Source organism: Carcharodon carcharias, chromosome 8, assembly GCF_017639515.1.
Source record: "Carcharodon carcharias isolate sCarCar2 chromosome 8, sCarCar2.pri, whole genome shotgun sequence".
Taxonomy (NCBI): Eukaryota; Metazoa; Chordata; class Chondrichthyes; order Lamniformes; family Lamnidae; genus Carcharodon; species Carcharodon carcharias.
The window spans coordinates 148,111,562-148,132,806 of NC_054474.1; the positions used below are offsets into that span (position 1 = coordinate 148,111,562).

At 46.6% G+C, this 21,245-nt stretch overlaps 1 protein-coding gene across 3 annotated transcripts in view; it reads right to left on the reverse strand.

Moving 5' to 3' along the window:
- Positions 1-21,245, reverse strand: part of sec16a (SEC16 homolog A, endoplasmic reticulum export factor) — a 68,422-nt gene that overhangs the window by 38,557 nt on the left and 8,620 nt on the right. For all 3 annotated transcript variants that reach the window (XM_041194234.1, XM_041194233.1, XM_041194235.1), the window contains exons 2-9: positions 14,372-17,809; positions 10,973-11,097; positions 9,101-9,198; positions 6,782-6,917; positions 4,878-5,070; positions 2,113-2,275; positions 1,718-1,866; positions 669-730 (exon numbers count right to left, since the gene is read on the reverse strand). In XM_041194234.1, the coding sequence (XP_041050168.1) occupies positions 669-730; positions 1,718-1,866; positions 2,113-2,275; positions 4,878-5,070; positions 6,782-6,917; positions 9,101-9,198; positions 10,973-11,097; positions 14,372-17,746 (4,301 nt within the window). In that variant the 5' untranslated portion in view covers positions 17,747-17,809. The remainder of the gene's footprint in view (positions 1-668; positions 731-1,717; positions 1,867-2,112; positions 2,276-4,877; positions 5,071-6,781; positions 6,918-9,100; positions 9,199-10,972; positions 11,098-14,371; positions 17,810-21,245) is intronic.

A 21,245-nucleotide genomic window follows, 5' to 3' on the forward strand; every position in this document is an offset into this window, starting at 1 on the left:
GCGAAATCGGGAATTCTCACCCCCCAAAAAGCTGTTGAGGGTGAGGATCAATTGAAAATTTCAAGATAAAGATTGGTAAATTTTTATTAGGAAAGGGAGACAGAAAAACGGATTAGAGATACAGAACTGGCATCATCTAAATGAATGAAGATGGCATGTGGAGCTGATTGGCCTCCTCTTCAACAGTACAGATAGAATCAACAATCTTTTCATTAAGCTCATTCAACAAGTGAAGGACATTATTTATGATTTGGCTTTAATATTAAGAGTTGTACAATGTAAGACAGATTTGTATTTGTACCATGTCTCATCAAATCAATCAAGTGCTTTCCCTCTGGAGCTGTGGCCATTGTGTGCACACACTATCTGGGTCTAAAGACAGCAACTTGCTCAGCTGCTTCAGAAGGAATACTTAACCACACTGGTCTGGAGTCATATATTGGTCCAGGCAGGGTAAGAACAGCAGGTTTCCCTCCCAAAGAATGTTACTGACCCAGTTGGATTCCAATGGCAATCCGACAGCTTCACAATCACAATTACCTATACCTGCTTTTTGTTTTCACATCTTATAAACTGAATTCAAATGCTGGGATTTGAACATCTAGATACTGGTAACAGAATCAGTTCAGAGCGAACTCAGTGAGAAGGTGTAAAGTTAAGAGACTTACTTCACCAGTGGCCCTGGAAACTTCTTCAGCTCCTCTTGCTCAGGCATGTGCTGCAGTATCATCTGTGCAATGGAAAAGTCACACATCAACCAGAATCACAAGCAGTTTATGGAATTATTTTTAAAATTAACCAAAATGTCTGATCTGACACTGAATACACTGCACTTGCTGTAACTTAAACAGCACAAATTTATGGACTTGTTTCCTCCATAGTCAGGAGGAGATGGAACGCTCTAATGGCAGATACTTTATCCCATCATTGACCAAGTTCCAGCCTGGATCCCTGGGCATGGCTGATAATCAGAAAATCTTGGAAATATCCCAAAGATCAGGCAGCACCTGAGAGAAATAAGTCTTTCTGGCTGTGGCCTGTCAGAGGTGAAAGGTTACTCCCCCTCAGTTGCAGAAGTGAAAAGTCAACCACTTGTGCTCAGCTAAAGGCGAAAGTGTATCTCCCTCCCCCACCCCCAACCACCACCGTCAAGGTTCAGAGGTGAACGATTAAACCCTTTTCAGCTGCTAGGAACGCCCAGCATTTTGGGGATTTAAACATTCACCACCCAGTCCAAAATCAGCCAATGGCATTGCACTCAACAGCTTTTCTGCAAAGTCTGAGAACTGGAATAAGCACAATACAACAATTCTGAGCGGTGGGTAGGAAACTCTCCTCTCTGGACCTCTGCCAGAACTGAACTAAGGCCAGCAGCAAGGGAAAACCCAGGAGTGCTCTCTCTCCTCTCCCTTGGGGAGCAGCCTGCTCTGCTTCCCAGTATCTACCCAACATTCAAATCTATGGCTTGTGACAGTGGAAAATCATCCATGGAAACCAGAACTTCTGTCATCCAAGCTACCATTAATATCGCTGGTGGCGCTATTAACATATTTGCTGAATACCAGGATGGGTCGGAGACAGGGTTGACAGCAGTACTGAGAGCTCAAAGCAACACACAGCAATAACTACAGCCACTGGCATTGGAGCACAGAATGCATGCCTCCTTGCTATATATAACAAAGTGAAAATCCCACCCTCCCTTCACTCCCCAAAGTACCTCCAGGCTGTGCATCTCCACCAAAGCAGGCTGTCCTTCTGAAGGGAGGTTGGGCAACACTTTCAGCAACTGCCCTCCGGGGCTGAACCGGACACAAAGATGAGGAACTGTGAATTTCTCGGGGGTTACCGGTCTTAGTGGAGCTGGTGCTAAAACAAAAAACATTGACAAAAAAAGGAATGGAATAGACTAAACAAACCCCTCAATTAGATTCCAGTCCATAGCTCACACCCAGGTATCCATTCTTCAATATATAAATTTCCCCAAAAATATTTCTGGATATCCATTAAAATTTGGTTTCTTTGTATAATAAAGTAGCCACATACAGAAAAACTGGCCATGCACAACAACAGAGAACATTGTTGTTAAGTAGCGTACATTATAGAGGAACAAACCTTTCTCCACAGGTTGCCAACCTGTTTCCGCCGGGCAGTACTGATAATCCGAGTAGCCTGGGTGTACGGCGTTTTGAGAGTATGGCCCGTAAACGTATTCAGTGCCGGTGACCTGAGCTGGTGCTTCACCAGCCAAGTCCTGCTGACTCCTGTAAATCTGGCTCTACAACGAAAAAGAAAGTAGGGTTAGAGGGTAGGGATATTTGGGCCAGAGGGTGCAGAAGTAATGCAGACATTTTAAAGCCATACATTGTGTCTTTTTTTTTTTTACACATTCTTGTTATAAATTCCTATCTCCAGATTCTAATGGAAACTGCATATGTAAACATGAAACACTTCCTGGCAGAAGGGATGCTGCAACGCATCCACTGGCGAAAAAGTGCAATTACAGCATGACATGTTTACATATGCAGCTCATTATAAATGCGAACATAGGAAATTATAGAAATAGTTGACAGGAAGTGCATGCAGACACAAGTTTTAGAATATATCATAGCCGGTTATCGATTCTCGGTATTTCACCCGGTGAGTGGCAAGATTCCCTGGAGGCCAACAGCAAGAAAACTGCAACCTGTTCATGGACAAGCAGACACTGACTTACAAAAGCAATATATGTGGATGCTGGAAATCTGAAATCAGTAGGTTCTGATGAAAGGTCATAGATCTGAAGCACCAATTCTGTTTCTCTATCCACAGATGCTGCCTGTTTTCATCATTTTCAGTTTTTATTATAGACTGACTTACATAGGATTAGAGGATTTACTGCACAGAAACAGGCCACTTGGCCAAGCTGGTCCATGCCATTATTTATGCTCTACTCAAGCCCATCTTTCCTATTTAAGTCTACCATCGTAACTCTACTCTCTTCTCCCATAAATGCTTATCTAGCCTCCTCCTTAAATACATTTATATCATTCATTTCAACCACTCCCTGTGGTAGTGAGTTCCCCATTCTCCACTCTCTGGGTGAAGAACTTTCTTCTGAATTCCCGATTGGATTTCTCAGTGACTATCTCATATTGACAGCCTCTAGTTATGCTCTACCCCACACTCTGTATCCACTCAATCAAAACTTTTCATAATTTTAAAGACCTCTATTGGGTCACCCCTCAGCCTTCTTTTTTCAAGTGAAGAGACCCAGCCTGTCAATCCTTTCCTGATCTGTAAACCCACACATTTCTGGGGTCATCCTTGTAAATCATCTCTGTAACCATTCTAATTCTTCTATATCCTTTTAACAACACGGTAACACGATAACACTGCTCGCTTTGCTTTATTTTTTTTAAAAGACCTTGCTAACCTATAGTTATCAATCTTCAATGACTGGTGTATTTGTAATTCTAGATAACTTTGTTCCTCTGTCTGTGTTGAATTTCATTTGCCAATTATTTGCCCATTTTGCAAGTTTATAAATTTCCTCTAGTAATTTGCTGCAGTTCTCATCAATATTGACAATCACAGCCAACCATCCACCACCCCCCCCACCCTAAAATTTGGTGTCAGCTGTAAATTTAGAAATTGCATTTTTGATTCTAGAAGTCCAAACCACGTGAACAGCAACGGTCCTACCAATGATCCTTGCGGAACACCATTTCCCACTTTCTATCATTCCAAATAATTACCACTCTGCTTTCTGTCTTGAAGCTGGCTAGTAATCCATTCTGCCCCAACTCCACATTCTCTGACCTTATTCATTAATCTGTAATAGGGCACCTTATCAAAGGCCTTTTTGAAAATCCGGATAAATTACATCTACTGCATGACCACTGTCTACTCTCTCCGTTACTTCCTCAAAACATTCAATAAGGTTGGTCAAGCAAGATTTTCCTTTTGAAATCCACGCCAACTATTTGTTATATTTTTCATTTCTAGATGATCTTCCATTCTCTCCTTTAGTAGGGATTCCATTATTTTTCCTACCACTAATGTTAAGCTGACTGGTTTATAATTCCCTGGACATATTCTGCCTCCCTTAAGTACGGAATTACATCAGTTATCTGCCAATCCTCTGGCATTATACCTTTTACGAATGAATTATTAAAAATGTGCAGTAATGCCTATGCTATCACTTCCCTAGATTATTTAAAAATATGTGGATGCAATCCATCTGGACCTTAATCCTGAGTTTGATTAGTTTATCCAATACATCCTTTTTTTATTTTAAGTGCACTTATCACAGTGTTCATCTCATCATTCAATGTCATGTCTATCTGTTCTATCCGGTAACTACCAAAGCAAAATTATTTAATATTTCTGCCATCTCTCAATTGTAGCCTGTGATGTATTATCCTGTCTGTCCCTTAATGATCCCATTCCCACCATAGTCATCCTTTTTAATTGATGTGCTTGTAAATTATTTTACTATTTTGTTTAAAGTTCCTAGATAATTTAATTTCAGAGCTCCTCTGTGCCTTCCTAAATTTTTGACTTCTCTCCTGATCTTTTCATATTCTACCTTATGTACTGCTCTGCTGTCCAAGTCTCTTTCTTACCCTCACTTGATCCCTCATGTCATCTGTCATTACACTGGGCAAAAATTAATCAAATGTTTTTGTGAATCAAAAAAGACATTTTAATCTCAAAACCTAAAGGCAAAGCACCAGAGTACACAGCAATTGCCCTATCGTAATGAGAGCCCCCTACACTCCAGCCACTCCTCACCTGCTGAGAACCCCCCACCACAACCATTCCTCATCTGCTGAGGCCCCCATCCCCCAGTCACTCCTGCTGAGACTCCCCCCCCACCCACCCTGGCCACTCCTCACCTGCTGAGACCGGGATCCGAAGCTGCTCCGTCTGCTCCTTACGCTATGTGAGCTCAACGCACTGTGAACAGACTGTTCACTGTGTGTGCTGCGCCCATCAAACTCGTCAGTGTACGGGTCCTGCCGGCTGCCTTCATCAAAGCTCATGTCATATCGAGGGTCAAGCTGCCAGAGGTCTTCAAACCCATTCCGCCTTTTAAACAGAGGGCAATCGGATTAATGCTTTTTAATAAAGCCTTGAAGGAAATCCCAGCGCCGGCCCCCCACCACTCCCCCACCTGAAGCCCCTCAGACAGGAAAAATTCAGCCACAAGTCCTGGTCTCTGTTTTATTAGTAGATCGAAGCTGGACTGGTCCCTAACCGGGGTGGAGGTCACATTATATAAAAGATAAGTTGTCTAACAGTTAACACATGCATGGTCAATGTGATAGACTGGCTGCAATCACCTGAGGGAGGCAGAAAGGGATTTTACCGATATTCTCCTCTTTATTGACCTTTTCTCCCCCAAGAGAGGGAGTGCCTAGTCATCATGCTCCAGCTGTGCTGGTTAGATCTGGTGAATCAGCTGTTTCCTTCCTGCCTGTTCTTTTCCTCTGTTTGAGTGGCTGTGCAGTGACTGGCCTTGGATTAGGAATATGGACATTGACAGTGCACAAGTGTGGATTTCCAGGGGACACAACTGAACTCAGCTGTGAGGCCATTCACAGTCAAATAGCCTAATAACATTCACTGTCCAATGGAAGGACAAGAACTTGGGCAAGACAGGGAACTGCCACCAGCTCAAGTCAGCACCTACTGGAGAGGAGGGTAGACTACAGCTGAAACATCACTCTCTTCACCCATGCCAGCCTCCGCAACCACCCCCCCACCCAAAGATAAATAACACTTCAATTTCTACCCCCCACCACCCTCAACCCACCTCCCTCAAGTGGAAACCTACTCCCAATCCTCCCCCTCAAGGCCACTCTCAGATGCGAGGAGCCAAACTTCACAACCATTCCCCACACTCCAAGAGGGAACTGCCACTGCCTTCCCACCCTTGAAGACAATTCTTGGAAGCCCATTTAGCTCACTCTGGGCAATGCTGTTCAGATCTGGAAGGAGCGCTGAACAGTGATCTACATCATACCAGTCCAATAACCACCAGCAAGGCTAGTCCGGGAGTGCTCGAGGCTGACAAGAGATGCTCAAAGGGTTCCCAGCCTCAGTATCATCTCTCTCAGCCGAGAGAGAAATGAACTATCAAACAAAGCAGAACCAAAATGGAGACACAAACACCACATGGTATGGGACACCTATCACATTAAACTGCATGAACAGAATTGAAGTTCTCATTTTTAAACCTCTCATTTTGGAGGTGCTGCTCTCCTCCCACACCCACTCCATGACACAGGAACAGAAGGCAGTCATTCAACCCCTTGAACCTGTTGTATCATTCAATTCAATCACTGCTGAACTGGATCATCTTGGTTCCGTAACCCTTGGCCCACAAAAATCTATCAATCTCAGTTTATGACATTCTGGACTCTCATCCTAGAGGAGATAGTTCTTCTTTACCCTGCCAGCTCCACTATTCATATAGTTTTAATCATGTAATTAATTTGTTTAGATTACTCGTTCATCTTTTATAAAAAAGCCTGCTTTATGCAACCTATCCCGAATTTACCCTTTTTGGCTCCAGTATCATCCTGGTCAATCTAGGATGCATTCCCTTCGAGACCCACAGAGTATGTGCTGAAGCTCATCATTGCTCTCTTGCACTTCCCCAGCACTGCCCCTGGCACCCGACCCACCCAACCCTTTGGCTAGTATAACTTATCTTAAGAGGTATGTAGAGCCTCTGCTCCACTAGGACACGACAAACTGCAGAACAGTGCTTGCTCCCAAGGAGCCTGTTATTCACCTGTCTGAGTAGAACTCCCGGTAAAGCTCCCGCGCTTGGTAAGGTCCGTAGTACCAGTAGGGCACGTCATACTCCCTGTAGTCTCTGTATCGAGGATCATAGGCAGCTGGGTCATACCTATCCCAGTGAGCTGAGTCTAGCAATAAAATGCAACATAGCAATCACTGAGAAACACTGCAAGTTGCATAAAAAGGGAAAGGAAAGGAAGAAAGAAAGACTTGCATTTCTATGGTGCCACTCTCAAACTCAGGACATCCTAAAACTCTTCAAAGCCAATGAATTTTTTTTTTGAAGTTTTGTCACTGTTGTAATTACACAAACATGGCAGTCAAGTTGCACCCATAAAATCCCACAAACAGCAATCAAACAATGAGCAGATGTCTTTTTTGAGTGATATTTGATAAGGGCTAAATATCGGCTAAGACAATGGGGAGAACTCTCCTGATCTTTGAAATAATACTCATGCATCCACACTATAGGGACGTTACAGCAGCTTGCGGAGGAAAGAGGGAGAAAGCAACATAAATCAGGATAAACATAGCTCCAGCATGGCAGCTGTACATCACAATCACACTCAGTTGCGAGTGAGCAACATCATGGGGGATCAGCTGGTCCGGTACAGAAACTGGCAACACGGCAGGGTAGTCACCAACTGAAAGAGAGGTAGGTTACTGACTATACCTGGGATATGGTGGACAGTCCTACAAAGGGGCTCCCTGCCTGATTAGGTGGCAAATGGGAGAAAGCAGGGAATAAGGTTAAGCTGCTTCAAATATTAGAGGGTACGGGTAGCGAAGAGTAGAGTGGGATTAGATTGGGAGAAATAATGACGGTGAAGAGGTGTGAAGCGACAGTGGGATTAGACAGAACTGGATAATAAAAGGCACAAAGCACGAGCAGAAGCATGGGGTTAAAAACAATACTGACATTCGACTGATGAGCCAAATGCGCTGTTTCTGTGCTGCAACATTTCATGATCCTAAAGCCTCCACAAAGTTTTACATCCAGTATCTTATCTTGCTGGTGCAGTACAACTTAAATATTAACCATCAATATATTAGTTACAAAACCCATGCCCTGTTATTTAAAAAATTCCAGTCACAACTTGATAAAGTTTAAGGGGGTAAAGTCAATGCAGTGTCCAGTCATCATACTGTCTTAATGGCCATTCTGGGTATACAAGCAGGGGTTTGGAAGAAATTCACCAACTCAGGATGACACACACAGAGCAGACCAACCTGAGCAAGGAGACCTTAAAAATGGCCCCATCAATGTTGCTGTCAAATGTGCTCTGGTTCAAATGGTCTAACCTAGTTTTTAAATTCCTTCTCAGGATCTGGCAGAGTTGGTTTCCTATCTGTTTGTCCAGCTGTTATTGCTTTGGCTGAGTGCCTCACTTGGCCACTTCAGAGGGTAGTAAGAATCAACAACATTGGTGTGGGTCTGGAGTCACACATATGCTCAGTCCAGATAAGGACAGTACTTTTCCTTCCTTAAAGGTCATTAGGGATCCAGTTGGGCTTTTAGGGAAATCTGACAGCTTCAAGTTCACTTTTATTGATCCCAGATTTTTATTTATAACTTCAATTGCATAACCTGCAGGGCTACCGACCAAATACTGGAAAGTGGGATTAGCTGCGTGGCTCATTCGTCAGCCAGTGTAAACATGATGGGCCAAGTGGCCTTTCTGAGCCATAAATATTCTACAATTCTATAACCCAAATTCAAATTCCCAAACTACCCATGGTGGAATGAGAACCCACATTCCCCACATTAGTCCAGTAAAATAATCACTGCAGTGCACTATAGCTCCTGCCAATCATGACTCTAGTCACAGTCAAAACAGGAAAAGGCCATTACACACAACAGGCTCACCACTTCTTCAATCTCACCCTGAATGAGGAATATGCCATCACTCTGTCCTGAGTCAGATTCGTGAGTCCAATCCTCATTCCTAATTTCTTCATGAGCCTCTAATCTAGACTGACAATCCTGAGGTGCTGTCCTTCACAGGGACAATAAACCAAGGTTCTGTCTAGTGCCTCGAACAGATGTTAAAAATTGTGGAGCAATGGGTCCACAACAGAGGAAACTGGATGAAAACATCATCATGGTAGAGCAGCCTCCTAATGCTCAATCTCTAACCTCAGCTATGAAGGACAGTGGTGGGCAGCCAATTCTGGTGGAATATGAATCCCAATAATAGCTTTTGCAGGGAGTTAACGCTCCACTAATTTACTCACCATTTTCACTTAACTGACCATCGCTGAGTGTAAGGGAACCGGCTCTCCAGATAACAGAAAAGTGATTCTTTCTTACCTCTGTACTGATACTGGCCGTTGTAATAATCCGAATAGTAACTAGCATAGCCCTCTCGCCCGCCTCTTCCACCATATGGATCTTCAGCACACCCCTGCCTGAGGAGATCACCAAACAAAGTAGGAGTGAAAATCTTGAACTGACAGCAACCTTCATGTTGAAGACTGGAAACAAGAATCCCTGCAGTCTGACTGGCATTGGGTACAAAGACAACCTACCCACTGGCACAATACTGCACAGGTTAACAAACAAGAGGGGTATATAAAGGTACATTCATGGTGGAGTTAAGAGAAATGGCAAACAGTGTAAACACATCTACTTCACACACAGTGTGGAATGAATGGAACAGACTGCCCAGAGATACAGTGGAGGCACATTCAAAGAAAAGATCAAAAGTATTTTGGTTAATAAAACTAATTAGGCTGAATGAGGAGACAGTGAAACTGAGAGAATGTGGGTAAGTATGTCCGTGAGAGGCTAGAGTGTGAGATTAAGGGATTGAGAGAGAAGTTGGGGGAGGGGTAATGTACAGAGAGGGGCTTAGCCAGGACAGGCAAGATTGCCAAAGTTCACTTCTCGTCAATGGCAGGGAGAAAAGAATCAAACCAGCCAGGCTTGCCACTCTATCCTGGGAGTGTGTCTGGGATGCTACCATCATACCTCCTGGGCAGTCGAATAGTGTGCCAGGATACAGATAGCAAGTATTCGGATGAGGTGTGGATGGTGCACTAGCACTACAGTCTGACCAGAAGTTACTGCCTTCAGAGGGAGGGGGAGGTTCAGGAAGAAAATTTTAATTTACAGGCAGAGTTGAGCTGCTGCACCATTAATGGGCACAAGGATCTTCCCAGATGAATTTCCTCAGACCCACCCTCACCATCTCCTCAGAGATTTCAATCAGAGGGCTTGAAGGAAAATTAAGCCCAAATACCAAGAAAACACAGAAATACACACTTACACTTCTCCTCAACCCCTTGAACCAACCCAGAGTCGGTGGCTGGGAAAGGGCGAGATTAAACTAATGGGAGGTTTACGAATGAACACATCAGCTCGTGCTGCACTAAGCAGCAAAAGGCAAGTGGATCAGCAGCATCCACCCTGGGCCTGTGCTGCATTCACTCAAATGACAGGCAGCAATGTTAGTGGGAGGGCACCTGCCCACCAAACTAAACCCCAACCTCAGCAAAGGGAGGGTGGAGAGATCAGTAATGGTAAGTGCCCAGGATCCTGAGCATTCTTCAGGATTCATGGTGAAAAATACTGTTTATAAAACTTCATTCTTGAGAAGTGAGTACTGCCGACAATGCCAACATTTATTGCCCATCCCTAATTGCCCTTGAGGTGGTGGTGCTGCTCCCCCTTCCTGAACCACTGAAGTCTATGTGGTGTAGGTACACCCACAGTGTTGCTGGGGATGAAGGTCTAGGAGTTTGACCCAGTGACAGGAATGGCAATATAGTTCCAAGTCAGGATGGTGTGTGGCTTGGAGGGGAACTTGCAGATGGTGGTGTTCCCATGCATCTACCGCCCTTGCCCTTCCAGAGGTAGAGGTCGCAGGTTTGGGAGGTGCTGTCCAGGAAGCAATGTGTGTGGGCATCAGGTGAGGTCTACAGCACGCTAGATTACAACGCCCTCAATGGTTCAACAGCCTGGCTGCCAAGGCTCACATCAGAATGAGGGACAGCAGGAGATCTGCCACTGTAGAACCTATACCCCAGAAAGGGTGAGGAGGAAAGAGCACTAGTTGCTGGGGGCAGGGCAAGACAGAAATAAATTCAAGTTTTAACGCATTTTTGACTCCATTTCCAACTGGAACATCTGCTCAAATGCAAAAATCAGGACTAAAACCTTCCCCCTTCTAGAATACCATACCTGGAAGATGGCCTGTTGGAGGACTGACTCGCTCTTGAGCTGGGTCGACTGATCTTCTCTCTCTCAGGCTCCTTATAATTCACGTCATACCTGCCATATTGGGCATAACGCCGGTACTGGTCATCCTGAAGAAATGAGCATTAGTTAACAACCGGATCTACAGCAACGTAAAATTACCAGCTTCAACTGGTCGTGTGTCCTGCTGTTATTCATTCTTCAACCATCATCATGAAAACAAATTATCTGGTTATTATCACATTGCTGTTTGTGTGATCTTGCTGTATCCAAATTGGCTTTTGTGTTTCTTATGGTACAGCAGTGACTACACTTCAAGAAGTACTACACTGGCTATAATGCGCTTTGGCATGTCCTGAGGTCAGAAACGTCATTATATAAATGGAAGCTCTCTTGGTTACCTAATTGAATCTTAATCTGATTCAAAGAACGCTTATAATCTGCAAAGGATTCCCCCTCGGCCAACTTTCTTCTTGTCCCCTCCTGAAAGTGACGATTTCTGGTGCATCAGGTGCCCTACATGGATCAGTTGAGGCCACTATGGGGTCATGGACCAGGGATCAGTAGCAGGAATTAGTGAGTTATTAATACCACACAACCAAAGCACTGAAGCCAATTTCAGACACACTGACCTCTGCCATGCCTGAGCTGACTCGGCACAAATCAGGGATTGAACCTGGGGCCAATCTTGGTCTGTACAACTCACCTACACAAATATCTTAACCCAGCCCAGCTCTCAGAGAATCTTACCCAACATATCAGAAGAGCACTATATCTAAACCTTTGAGGACAGCTGCAGAGAGCTCTGTACCCACTTATTACTCCTGGTGAAGGATTCAGTCTCTGGTGAAGATGCTGAGAAAGGGGAGTCAGAAAGATAGCCAGCCTAGAGATTTCAAAATACATCACAAGGGCGAGAGAAACCTAAGCTTACAGGGGACATAAACTGAAGGTTTCAAAATTAAATGGTTGGAAGCTTGGGTCAGATCAGTTATCTGGAACAGATGGTTAAATAGGAGGGCTCCAACTGACATTAAGCAAAGGGTGAGGTTAGATGCCTTCAGGAGCACAGCTCTCTGCACAAACAGTGAGTACAGGCTCAATGAGAGATGATGGGATTTCCGGGTGTATGGGCTAAGATGTTAATCAGCTGGAATTAAGCAGAGTTTCCCAGTTTTGTGTGACTACCATACTGACTTAGGGACCTAACAGGGTGATACCAAGATTTACTAGAACTGAGGGGTTCTACCCAACAGTAACTCCTTCCCTTAGAAAGGAGGCTGTCCTCATGGAAGTCTTTCAAATTAAAAAGGGGTTCAATAGGATAAATGTATAGAAGATGTTTTCACTTGTGGCAGAGACAAAAGCTAGGGTGCCATCAATATAAGACAGTTCCTAACATATCCAATAGGGAATTCAGGAGAATCTTCTTCACCATAGGAGTGGTGTGAATTTGGTACTCACAACCATAGGGAGTGGTTGAAGCGAATAGTATACATTTAAAGGGGAGGTGGATAAACGCATGAGGGAGAAAGGAATAAAAAGATATCCTAAAAGGGTGAGATGAAGAGGGGTTGGGAGCAGAACTTGTGTGGAGCAGAAACACCAGCAGGGACCAGATGGGCTGAATGACAATTACTCTCCCAAGATAACGTGTGGATCAGTGATTGTGGTGATTTAGTGTCAAGCTGGGCTTGATAGGCCAGCCAGTCTTTCCCAGCCACTTTCTCCTGTAGATCAATTCTCAATCATTAATTTTTCAATGCGAGGGATTTTTTGTTCAGGAATCTGTGCTGAGTGAAAGCTACAGCAAATTGTGCCACTCAGCGCAAAAATCAAGCACTCATAGCAAGGGATAAAAATCACTGCCCCCAAACACTCCCAGGACAGGTACAGCATGGGGTTAGATACAGGGTAAAGCTCCCTCTACACTGTCCCACCAAACACTCCCAGGAGAGGTACAGCACAGGGTTGGATACAGAGTAAAGCTCCCTTTACAATGTCCCAAACACTTCCACATATAAACTGCAGGACTCATGTCAAATCCAAAAAAAAATTTAGGTGCTGAAAAATCTGAAATGAAAACGCAACAGCTGTTCAGGGTCCACACTCTAAACATGAACTACTGCAATTGCTCCACAAATACTCACTGACCCAAGATTTTTTTAAAATTCATTTTACTGAATGTGGGCATCACTGGCTAGGCCAGTGTTTCTTGCCCATCCCTAGCTGCCCTCGAGAATGCCTACAGTGAATACACCCACTGTGCTGTTAGGGAGGGAGTTCCAGGATTTTGATCCAGTGACACTGAAGGAACAGCGATATATTTCCAAGTCAGGATGGTGAGCGGCTTGGAGGGGAATTTCCAGGTGGTGGTGTTCTCATCTATCTGCTGCCCTTGTGCTTCTACATGGTAGTGGTTGTGGGTTTGGAAGGTGCTGTCTAAGGAGCCTTGGTGAATTCCTGCAGTGCATCTTGTAGATAGTACACACTGCTGCTACTGTGCGTCGGTGGTGGAGGGAGTGAATGTTTGTGGATGTGGTGCCAATCAAGTGGGCTGTTTTGTCCTGGATGGTGTTGAGTTTCTTGAGTGTTGCTGGAGCTGCACTCATCCAGGCAAGTGGGGAATATTCCATCACACTCCTGACTTGTGCCTTGTAGATGGTGGGCAGGCTTTGGGGAGTCAGGAGGTGAGTTACTCGCCACAGGTTTCCTAGTTTCTGACCTGTCTCTTGTAGCCCGTGTTTATAAGACTAGTCCAGTTCGGTTTCTGGTCAATAGTAAAACCAGCAATTTTTCATTTTGTGAATAAAACAAAGGCAGGGGAGGAGCCCATTCAGCCTCCCAGGACTGTGCTATCGGTCATTCAATTAGGCAATGATCTGTACCTCAACAGGAACACACCTTGGAAGTGAATTCTGGAGAAAGCAAACAGTTTTTGAAAATCATGCACATTTTCAAATCCTCCCGTGGCCTCGGCCCCTCCCTATTTCTGTAATCTCCTCCAGCCCTATTACCCTCCCAGATCTCTGCGCTCATCCAATTCTGGCCTCTTGCAGATCCCCAATTTTAAATCGCTCACCACTCGGTCCCAAACTTTGGAATTCCCTCCCCAAGTCTCTCTGCCTCCCTAACTCTCTCCTCAAACATGCTCCTTAAAATCTACATATTTGAACAAGCTTTTGGTCGCCTGTCTTAATATCTCAGGTGGCTCAGGTCAATTTGCGTTTGACAATGCTCCTGTGAAATAAATTTGGGTTATCTTATTTATTCAAGGTGCTTTATAACACAAAAAACACCATCTGATACACACCCCCAACCTTAAGTACTGAGCCGCAAAATGAAGCGACAGCCACAACAGAGAGAGAAAGGTGGCAGAATTACCTGGTAGTACGAGTGGTTGCCTCTGGAGTCCATCAATGGGTAGGGCATTTGCTGGCCGAGTCTAGGGTCCAGGGATGGGTACGATGAGAAAGGAACGGCATAAGGCTGCTGAGGGTCCGCACTGTAATCCTGGCACACGTATGGGTAGGTGTAGCCATAACCTGCATGCGGCTGTGCCGGGGGGTATGGGTGCTGTGGCATCACCTCTTGGTGAGGGAGGGGCTGAGGGGTGCCCGCTGCTGTCACTGGAGCTTCAGCTGCCAGCTGCTGCTGTGCCAGAGGCTGGGAGGGACCAGGCCCTGGGTACCCATAACCTGCCAGCAGGTACGGCCCACTGACTGGCACAGACCCGACTTGGCGTTGGGACTGATCGTGAGCGGTTGGTGGAGGTGGCGCTGCCTGCTGTCCGGTCACTGCAGCACTTGGCTGATGCTGCTGGATGTCTGTGGTGACCTGCAGGTAGAAACCTGGTTTGTCGTTAGTGTAGAGGCCCGTGTTGTAAGTGTGGCTGGGAGCAGGGTGCTGCGTGGTACCACCGAGCGGCAGGGATGCAGCTGGATTAGTTCCAGTGAAGGGCTGATTAGGTGCAGCGCGGTGCAGAGTGAAATCAAGCAGCTCACAGTTGGTTGATGAGTCGGGCTGATCAAACACTTGATTCCTTGCTTCGTCCTTGCTGCCATCGCTGGGTGGCTGAAGATTGGAAGTTGGGGGAGTTACAGTTGCACCAGGAGCTCGGCTCGACGGGGGGCTCGAAGGGGCAGCAGGATCCACTGTCAGTCCTTCACTGGCCAGCTTTGGGTTGATGCGACCATCTGTGGCCAGGTTGAGCGGAGTCTGAACGTGCACCGGTCCCTGGGCTGTGGTGACAAGGTCAGGATTCTGATGGGCCGGGCCCGTGAAGGTGACGCTTTGACCATCGCCTCGATCTCTGAGAGGCCGGTCAGGACTGGGCAGGTGGGGGGAAGTCTGAAGAGGTCGTGCAAGTAGCACAGGTGGGGTCGGTGAGGCTGGAGTTGGGACCAGTAGCGTGGCATAGCTGGGAACTGCCTGGATTTTCGGGACTGTGTCCTCTGTCCCCTGAGGAGGGTTTTCCATGTTTCCTGGAGGTGCAGGGTAGTTTGGACCCTTGCTGCCATCTTCAGGTGGTTGGACCACCTCCGCTACAGGATCTTTGTTTGCTGCAGGCACTGCTGGAGCAGCTGGAGCCAGCATGATGCCAGCACTGAAGCTCGGCATCTCACTCTGTGCCCATAGGGTGGCAGCAGGACTGTCCGATTTCACCCAGACACCAGCCACCCTTGAGGACGGTCGCTTGTGGGGCTCTTCTGATGCAGGCCGTATCATGCTCTCGGGGGTCCCTACGCCTGTGTAAAGGTTCGAGCGAGGCTGAGGGACACGGATGTTTTCCAGGTTGTCAGGCGGCTGTTCTAGGTTGCCTGGGGAAATGTCCGATGGGCCAGCCCCATGCCGCTGCCCCACAGTACTCACTGTTGACTGGCTCAGCTCCATAACCATCTTCGCCTGGTCCACTTCAACAGCTTTGACTGGCAGCTGACCATGTGACCTGACCGGCTCGAATGAGCTGTTGGCACTGGGTTGGAAGGTGGCCATCGGCTTTGGGGAGCTGAGGGCAGGGGGCTGAGACAGCTGGCTGTAGTACAAGGCCCGCCCTGCACTCTCCACCTCCCTGCCAGGGTGCAAAGGGTCTCGGCCTAGGGGGGAGGAGTCAATCTGCTCGAAGAAACGGGACGGGTTGTCGGTGGGAGGCTTCCCGCTTTCTTGCTGGATGAACGTGTTTGTCTGGGCTTGGGATCTCCTCAAACTGGAGCCGCTGCTGTGGCTAGCACTGCTGTGATTCGAGGAGATGCTGTCGGATCGCAGAGGGTGGTGCGCAGAGTCGGGGGTCTCAAGGTTTGGTGGTGGTCCTCCTCCTGCTCCACCCATGTTTCTGGTGGCATGCAGCCCTTGGTTCACCAATCCTGGCACAGGCTGGAATCCTGCAGGAATTCTGTCAGGTTCACTAGGCAGGACCTCTTGGTTCTGGACAAATTCAGAATTTTCATCATCCTCCAATGCCAAACCCCCACCCTGGGGAACAGCGGAATCTGTCCCACTGCAGGGAGCAGGCGGACGAGGACCTAAGCCCCGGGGCTCCATGCCACCAGTGCACAGGTCAGGCAGCCGTGGTGTGCTGAAGAACGGCCCAGTGCTGGGCTGAAAGGCATCCCCAATGGTGGTACAGATCCCAATCTGCTGCTCAGGCACCAGGGTCTCTTCATTCTCCACTTCGCCCCCTTTGAAAAACATGGAGACCGTTCCTGGGTCAGAGTCAACTGGTGGACCCAAGTGTGAGGTAGGGCAGTCAGCCTGGTGCCCAGGGAGGGGTACAGACTGCTGCAGGCATGGGTCACGAGAGGGGCCGGGTGGCCAGTCCTCTGGCCGGGCAAAGCCAGGGTCAGGGAAGTTGTGTTGGCGCAGGGGTGGTTGGTGGAATGGAGGCAGTCGGCCAGCTTCTTGGCGCTCAGCTCCGGCAAACTGCGTGAGGGACTCCTGCGGTGGGGAGTGGTGTTGCTGGTAGTGGCTGCCTGCTGCCTGGTTTTGGTGAGGTGGGACAGGCTGAAGCACTGGCTGAGGCGCACAATAACCCCCAAAACCTTGAATCTGGGGGTCACTGGGCTGAAAGTAGTTCTGGACGGACGGCGGCCGACTGCCGTGACTCGCCACCCATTGTGCAGAGGCAGAGGAGTTCGGCTGGAACTGCGGCAGGAAAGTGGGTGCTGCAGGAGGAAAGGAATGGGGCTCTTGGCCGCCCTCTTGCCCATGGGGGTGCCTGGCCTGCGGGCGTGCTTGCCCCATCTCGTTGCTCTCTGAGCCTAGTCCTGTGTGAAAATACGAGGGCTCTGGGGGCAGGCCCTGTCCGGCTTCAGCACCTTGAAGAGGGGCCGCAGGGGAAAACTGACCAACTTCGCCAAACCGTGGCGTTGGGGGAAGTGGGGCTGGTGCACCGTAGGGTTCACAGCGTTCCCCCAGGGCAGCAGGCACTCCAGAAAATGGAACCTGGGCACCTCCTAAAGCATCTGTGGGCCAAGGGACCTGACTCCCATCTTGCTGGCTGGGGAATGGTGGTCCACCGTTGACAGCGTTTTGGAGTGATGGTGAACCGTCAGTCTGAGCCGCCCGGCCAAGTCCAAATGGGTCAGTGACCGGTGGCGGGGGCAGCATGACAGGGGCCCCTGACAGGGGGGTATTGGGCCGCCTGTAGGGAGCGTTCCGGCGGAAGATGTTGTGGGCACCCCCGCTCATGGGGGCTCCGGCGGCGCTGCCGACTCCTGGTGATGAACGGGGGGGTGGCGGCTGCATTGCCGGGCTCTGCATTGAGGCTGCGCTGGCTGAAACACGATCTCCAGGGGTGATGGGGCTGTCGAATTATCAAGGTACCTTTTGGGGAGACAGAGATAGACATTTAGTTTTACAGGAACAAACATCGTAGAAGTTTCATGGACACAGAATAGTAAAACTGGCAGATCATCAATACAAAAAAATCAAACCAACGTGACGTTCAATAAGCATTTATTTAAAGAAATAAAGAATGGCTTGTATTTTTATAGCACCTTTCACAACCTCAGGACATCCCAAAGCGTTTTACAAATTCAGATTACACTTCAAAAAGTGTGAACACTATTTGTAATGTAAGAAACATGGCAGTCAATTAGTTCACAAGGTTCCACAAACAGCAACGGGAAAATTGTGGCAGTCCGGCTGCCCCAGCTTGGTTCAGTTCACTGAGCCCTTTCTGTTGCTGCTCCTGCCCGTATGCTCCCTCACACCAAGTCTTGTTCGTTCATCACCATGAGGTCATGGACCTACAGTGGATCACAGGTCATCAGTGCCTTAATTTCAAAATTCTCATCCTTACTTTCAAACCCTATCCCCACCTACCCCTCCCTGTACCTCCACCTATCTCTACAACACCCCAACCCCACCAAGCTAATTACTTCAATGTGGTTCAGCATCTTTTGACAATTCAGACAGTAACTTGCCTGAAATATATTATTGATTCTAGTGTAGCAGTTATGTTACAGGATTAGCTAGCCAGAGGGCACAGTTAGCTAGCGAGGACACGCAAGTTTAAAACCCACTGTGTTATGATCCCAGCTGAGGTTACCTCTGGACAAGCCAGATCCCAGGGTGGAACCCAGCTTGATATAAATAAAAGTTAGGATCTCTGTTTAGATACGAGGAGAGTGTGGCCACTGAACAGTCACAGAGGTTAGCTGATGAGCTTTTAACTAAAGAATAAAATATTTGTTAAGCAATAAAAGATTAACTATATTACATTGCTCCTTCACCCACAACTATAGCTTTACAGATATATACAGATTTGTAAGGATAACACAAGTTACAAAAGCTATTTTATACTCTGATGTTCACTGTAAGCACACAGTTCATGTACCAATAGGCACCTGTGGTCAGATACACCATGCTCTAAAACCAACTGACAGATGCCACCTCAACCACATGCTATGCATCTCTTCTCAACTCCCCCAGATGCCTGTCATGCAGTTAGCCAAACAGCCTCACTGAACTCCGTCCTTCCCGAGGGTTTCCAATCTCCACTCTCCAAAAACTTGCTTCGGAACCTTCTCCCAAACCGGCGCTTTCTCTCAGACTCCTTCCGCAAGAGTTCACTTCCAGGGTTTCGAACTCTCCTTCCAGTGTTCCTCTTTTTTGGGTCACCACACGTATTCAAGCTGTCTTCCATGCACTCTCCATCACCAACTCAGCTGTCAGCATTGCATCACTGCATCACATGCCCGTAGCAAGAGTTGCAGACCTTCAGTTGTCTTTTTAGATCTTCTTGCCTCTTGCAAGCTGTTCTCACTTTAAATCTGCTTTCTGCAGCTTTTGGCTCTTTAAATCTGAAGCTTGGAGCCTCTCCCTCTGCCCCTCACTCTTAACTTCACTTAACAGCATATTTTCCAGCCTTCTTGGGGCTCTCCCCTGTTTCACTCCCCTGGATTTTTGGGGTTTTTCTTTAGCTTGGGTCTGTCTATCTGTCCCTTCCAGTTTGCTTTCCAGGCAGCTATCTTCAAAACCAGCTGAACTCCAACAGCTTCCAAAATAAACTGTTTCTAGCTTTTGTGTGTGTGTGTCTGTGGGAGGGACCTGCCTATCTGGGCCCCTGTTGCTAGGCAACAGCCCAATTTTTCTACTCTGTTTTGCTTAACTTAGGGGCAACAGTCATAAAAAACCTCATTAGAAATGCAGGCACCTTTTTAAAGTGAAACTAAAACTCAATTTGACCTTTCCTAACATCCACAAATACCAATATAACTTAAACTGTCTCTATTTCCTAACAACTGGAAGAATTTTCTGGTCTCAGGTTTGTTTGGCTACAGAGCGAACAACCAAACAAGCAGCAGATCCTAATCACTACCTGTTAGTCAACTTCAGCTGCCATGCCCACTGCAGCTAAGAAGGCTGCCAACATGAAGCTAAGACAAAGAAGAATGGCTACACTTGCACAAATAAGCACCTTCAAAAGAAAGCAGAACATCATGCACTGTGCATCCCGACACAAACAACCAATCTCTCCGTTAGTTATATGAGCCAAATAAATATTAGAAACATGGGCCCAAATTTCTGTTTGCAGTGAAATGACAGCATTCACTGCTGACTTTGAAGAAAGATCTAGTGATCTTTGTGATAAGGATTTCCCCTTTCCCCAGGTTGGTTCAAATCTGCTGTCAAACCAAGGGGATCGCCAGCAAGTGATGTCATCAAGTAGGGTAAGCAGCCAATCACATTGAAGTATTCACATAGACAAAAACCTGGTTGTTAAAAGTAGCAATTATCCAATGCAATAAGTTAATTAAATTTTACTGACAGTGAAATAAATGATTGGGACATTTTCATGGGGTTAGGGTAGAAGCTGAAATATCACAAACTTTTTACAAATTTTGAAAATGTGGAATAATAATGGAGAAATTTGACATTCCATAGATTTTCAGGGCCAGAGAGGTTTCTCGGCAGTAATTATGAAGTCAGCAAACCACTAAAAACCCAGTTACACTTCATGCAATATGAGGAATGTTTTCAAGTGTGTTTACAGAGAGGCGAAGAGCACAAAAGGAGATGTTCTTGTCAGTTCAGTGATTTTTAATTGTTTGCAAACTGTGTGGGCTTCAACAGCAAACCATATCAGGAAGTGTAGATTCACTGATGGCAAATTCTGGGTTTTTGTGTTTATGCATGTAAGGACTCCCAAAATTGCAGTCAGTTTCAGGTGAGTAATGATCGAGGAACATTGACAATTTGCCATCATTAATACTGCAAAATCTGTACCATAGAATAGTGTAACACAGGAGTGGCCATTCAGCCCATCTAGCTGTCTCTTTCAAAGAGCAATTCAGTTAATCCCACTCCTTCCCTATATTCCTGCAATTTTATTTCTCCTTCAACTGTTATTCAACTTGCACTATTAGGCTAAACCTGAATCTGTTTCTCCTGTTTGCCCTTTCAGGTAGCACATTCCAAATCCTAACCACTTGTTATGTAAAAATCTTTTTCCCATGTTCCGTCATGTTGCCTCTGGTTCTTTTGCCAATCACCTTAAAACTGTGCCCTCGGGTCATCAACTCATCAGGTGTTGGAAACAGTTTCACTTCATGCCATTGAAACCCTTTCATGGTTTTAAACAATCTAAATTCCTTAGCATTATTTGCTTGAAAACAATCCCAGCTTCTCCAGTCTTTCCACGTAATTGCACTCTCTCATCCCTGGAATCATTCTAGTGAATCCCTTTGGTATGCTCTTAGAAGCCTTCACATCCTTCCTGAACTGTCATGGCCAGAATTGGACCCAATACTCCTGC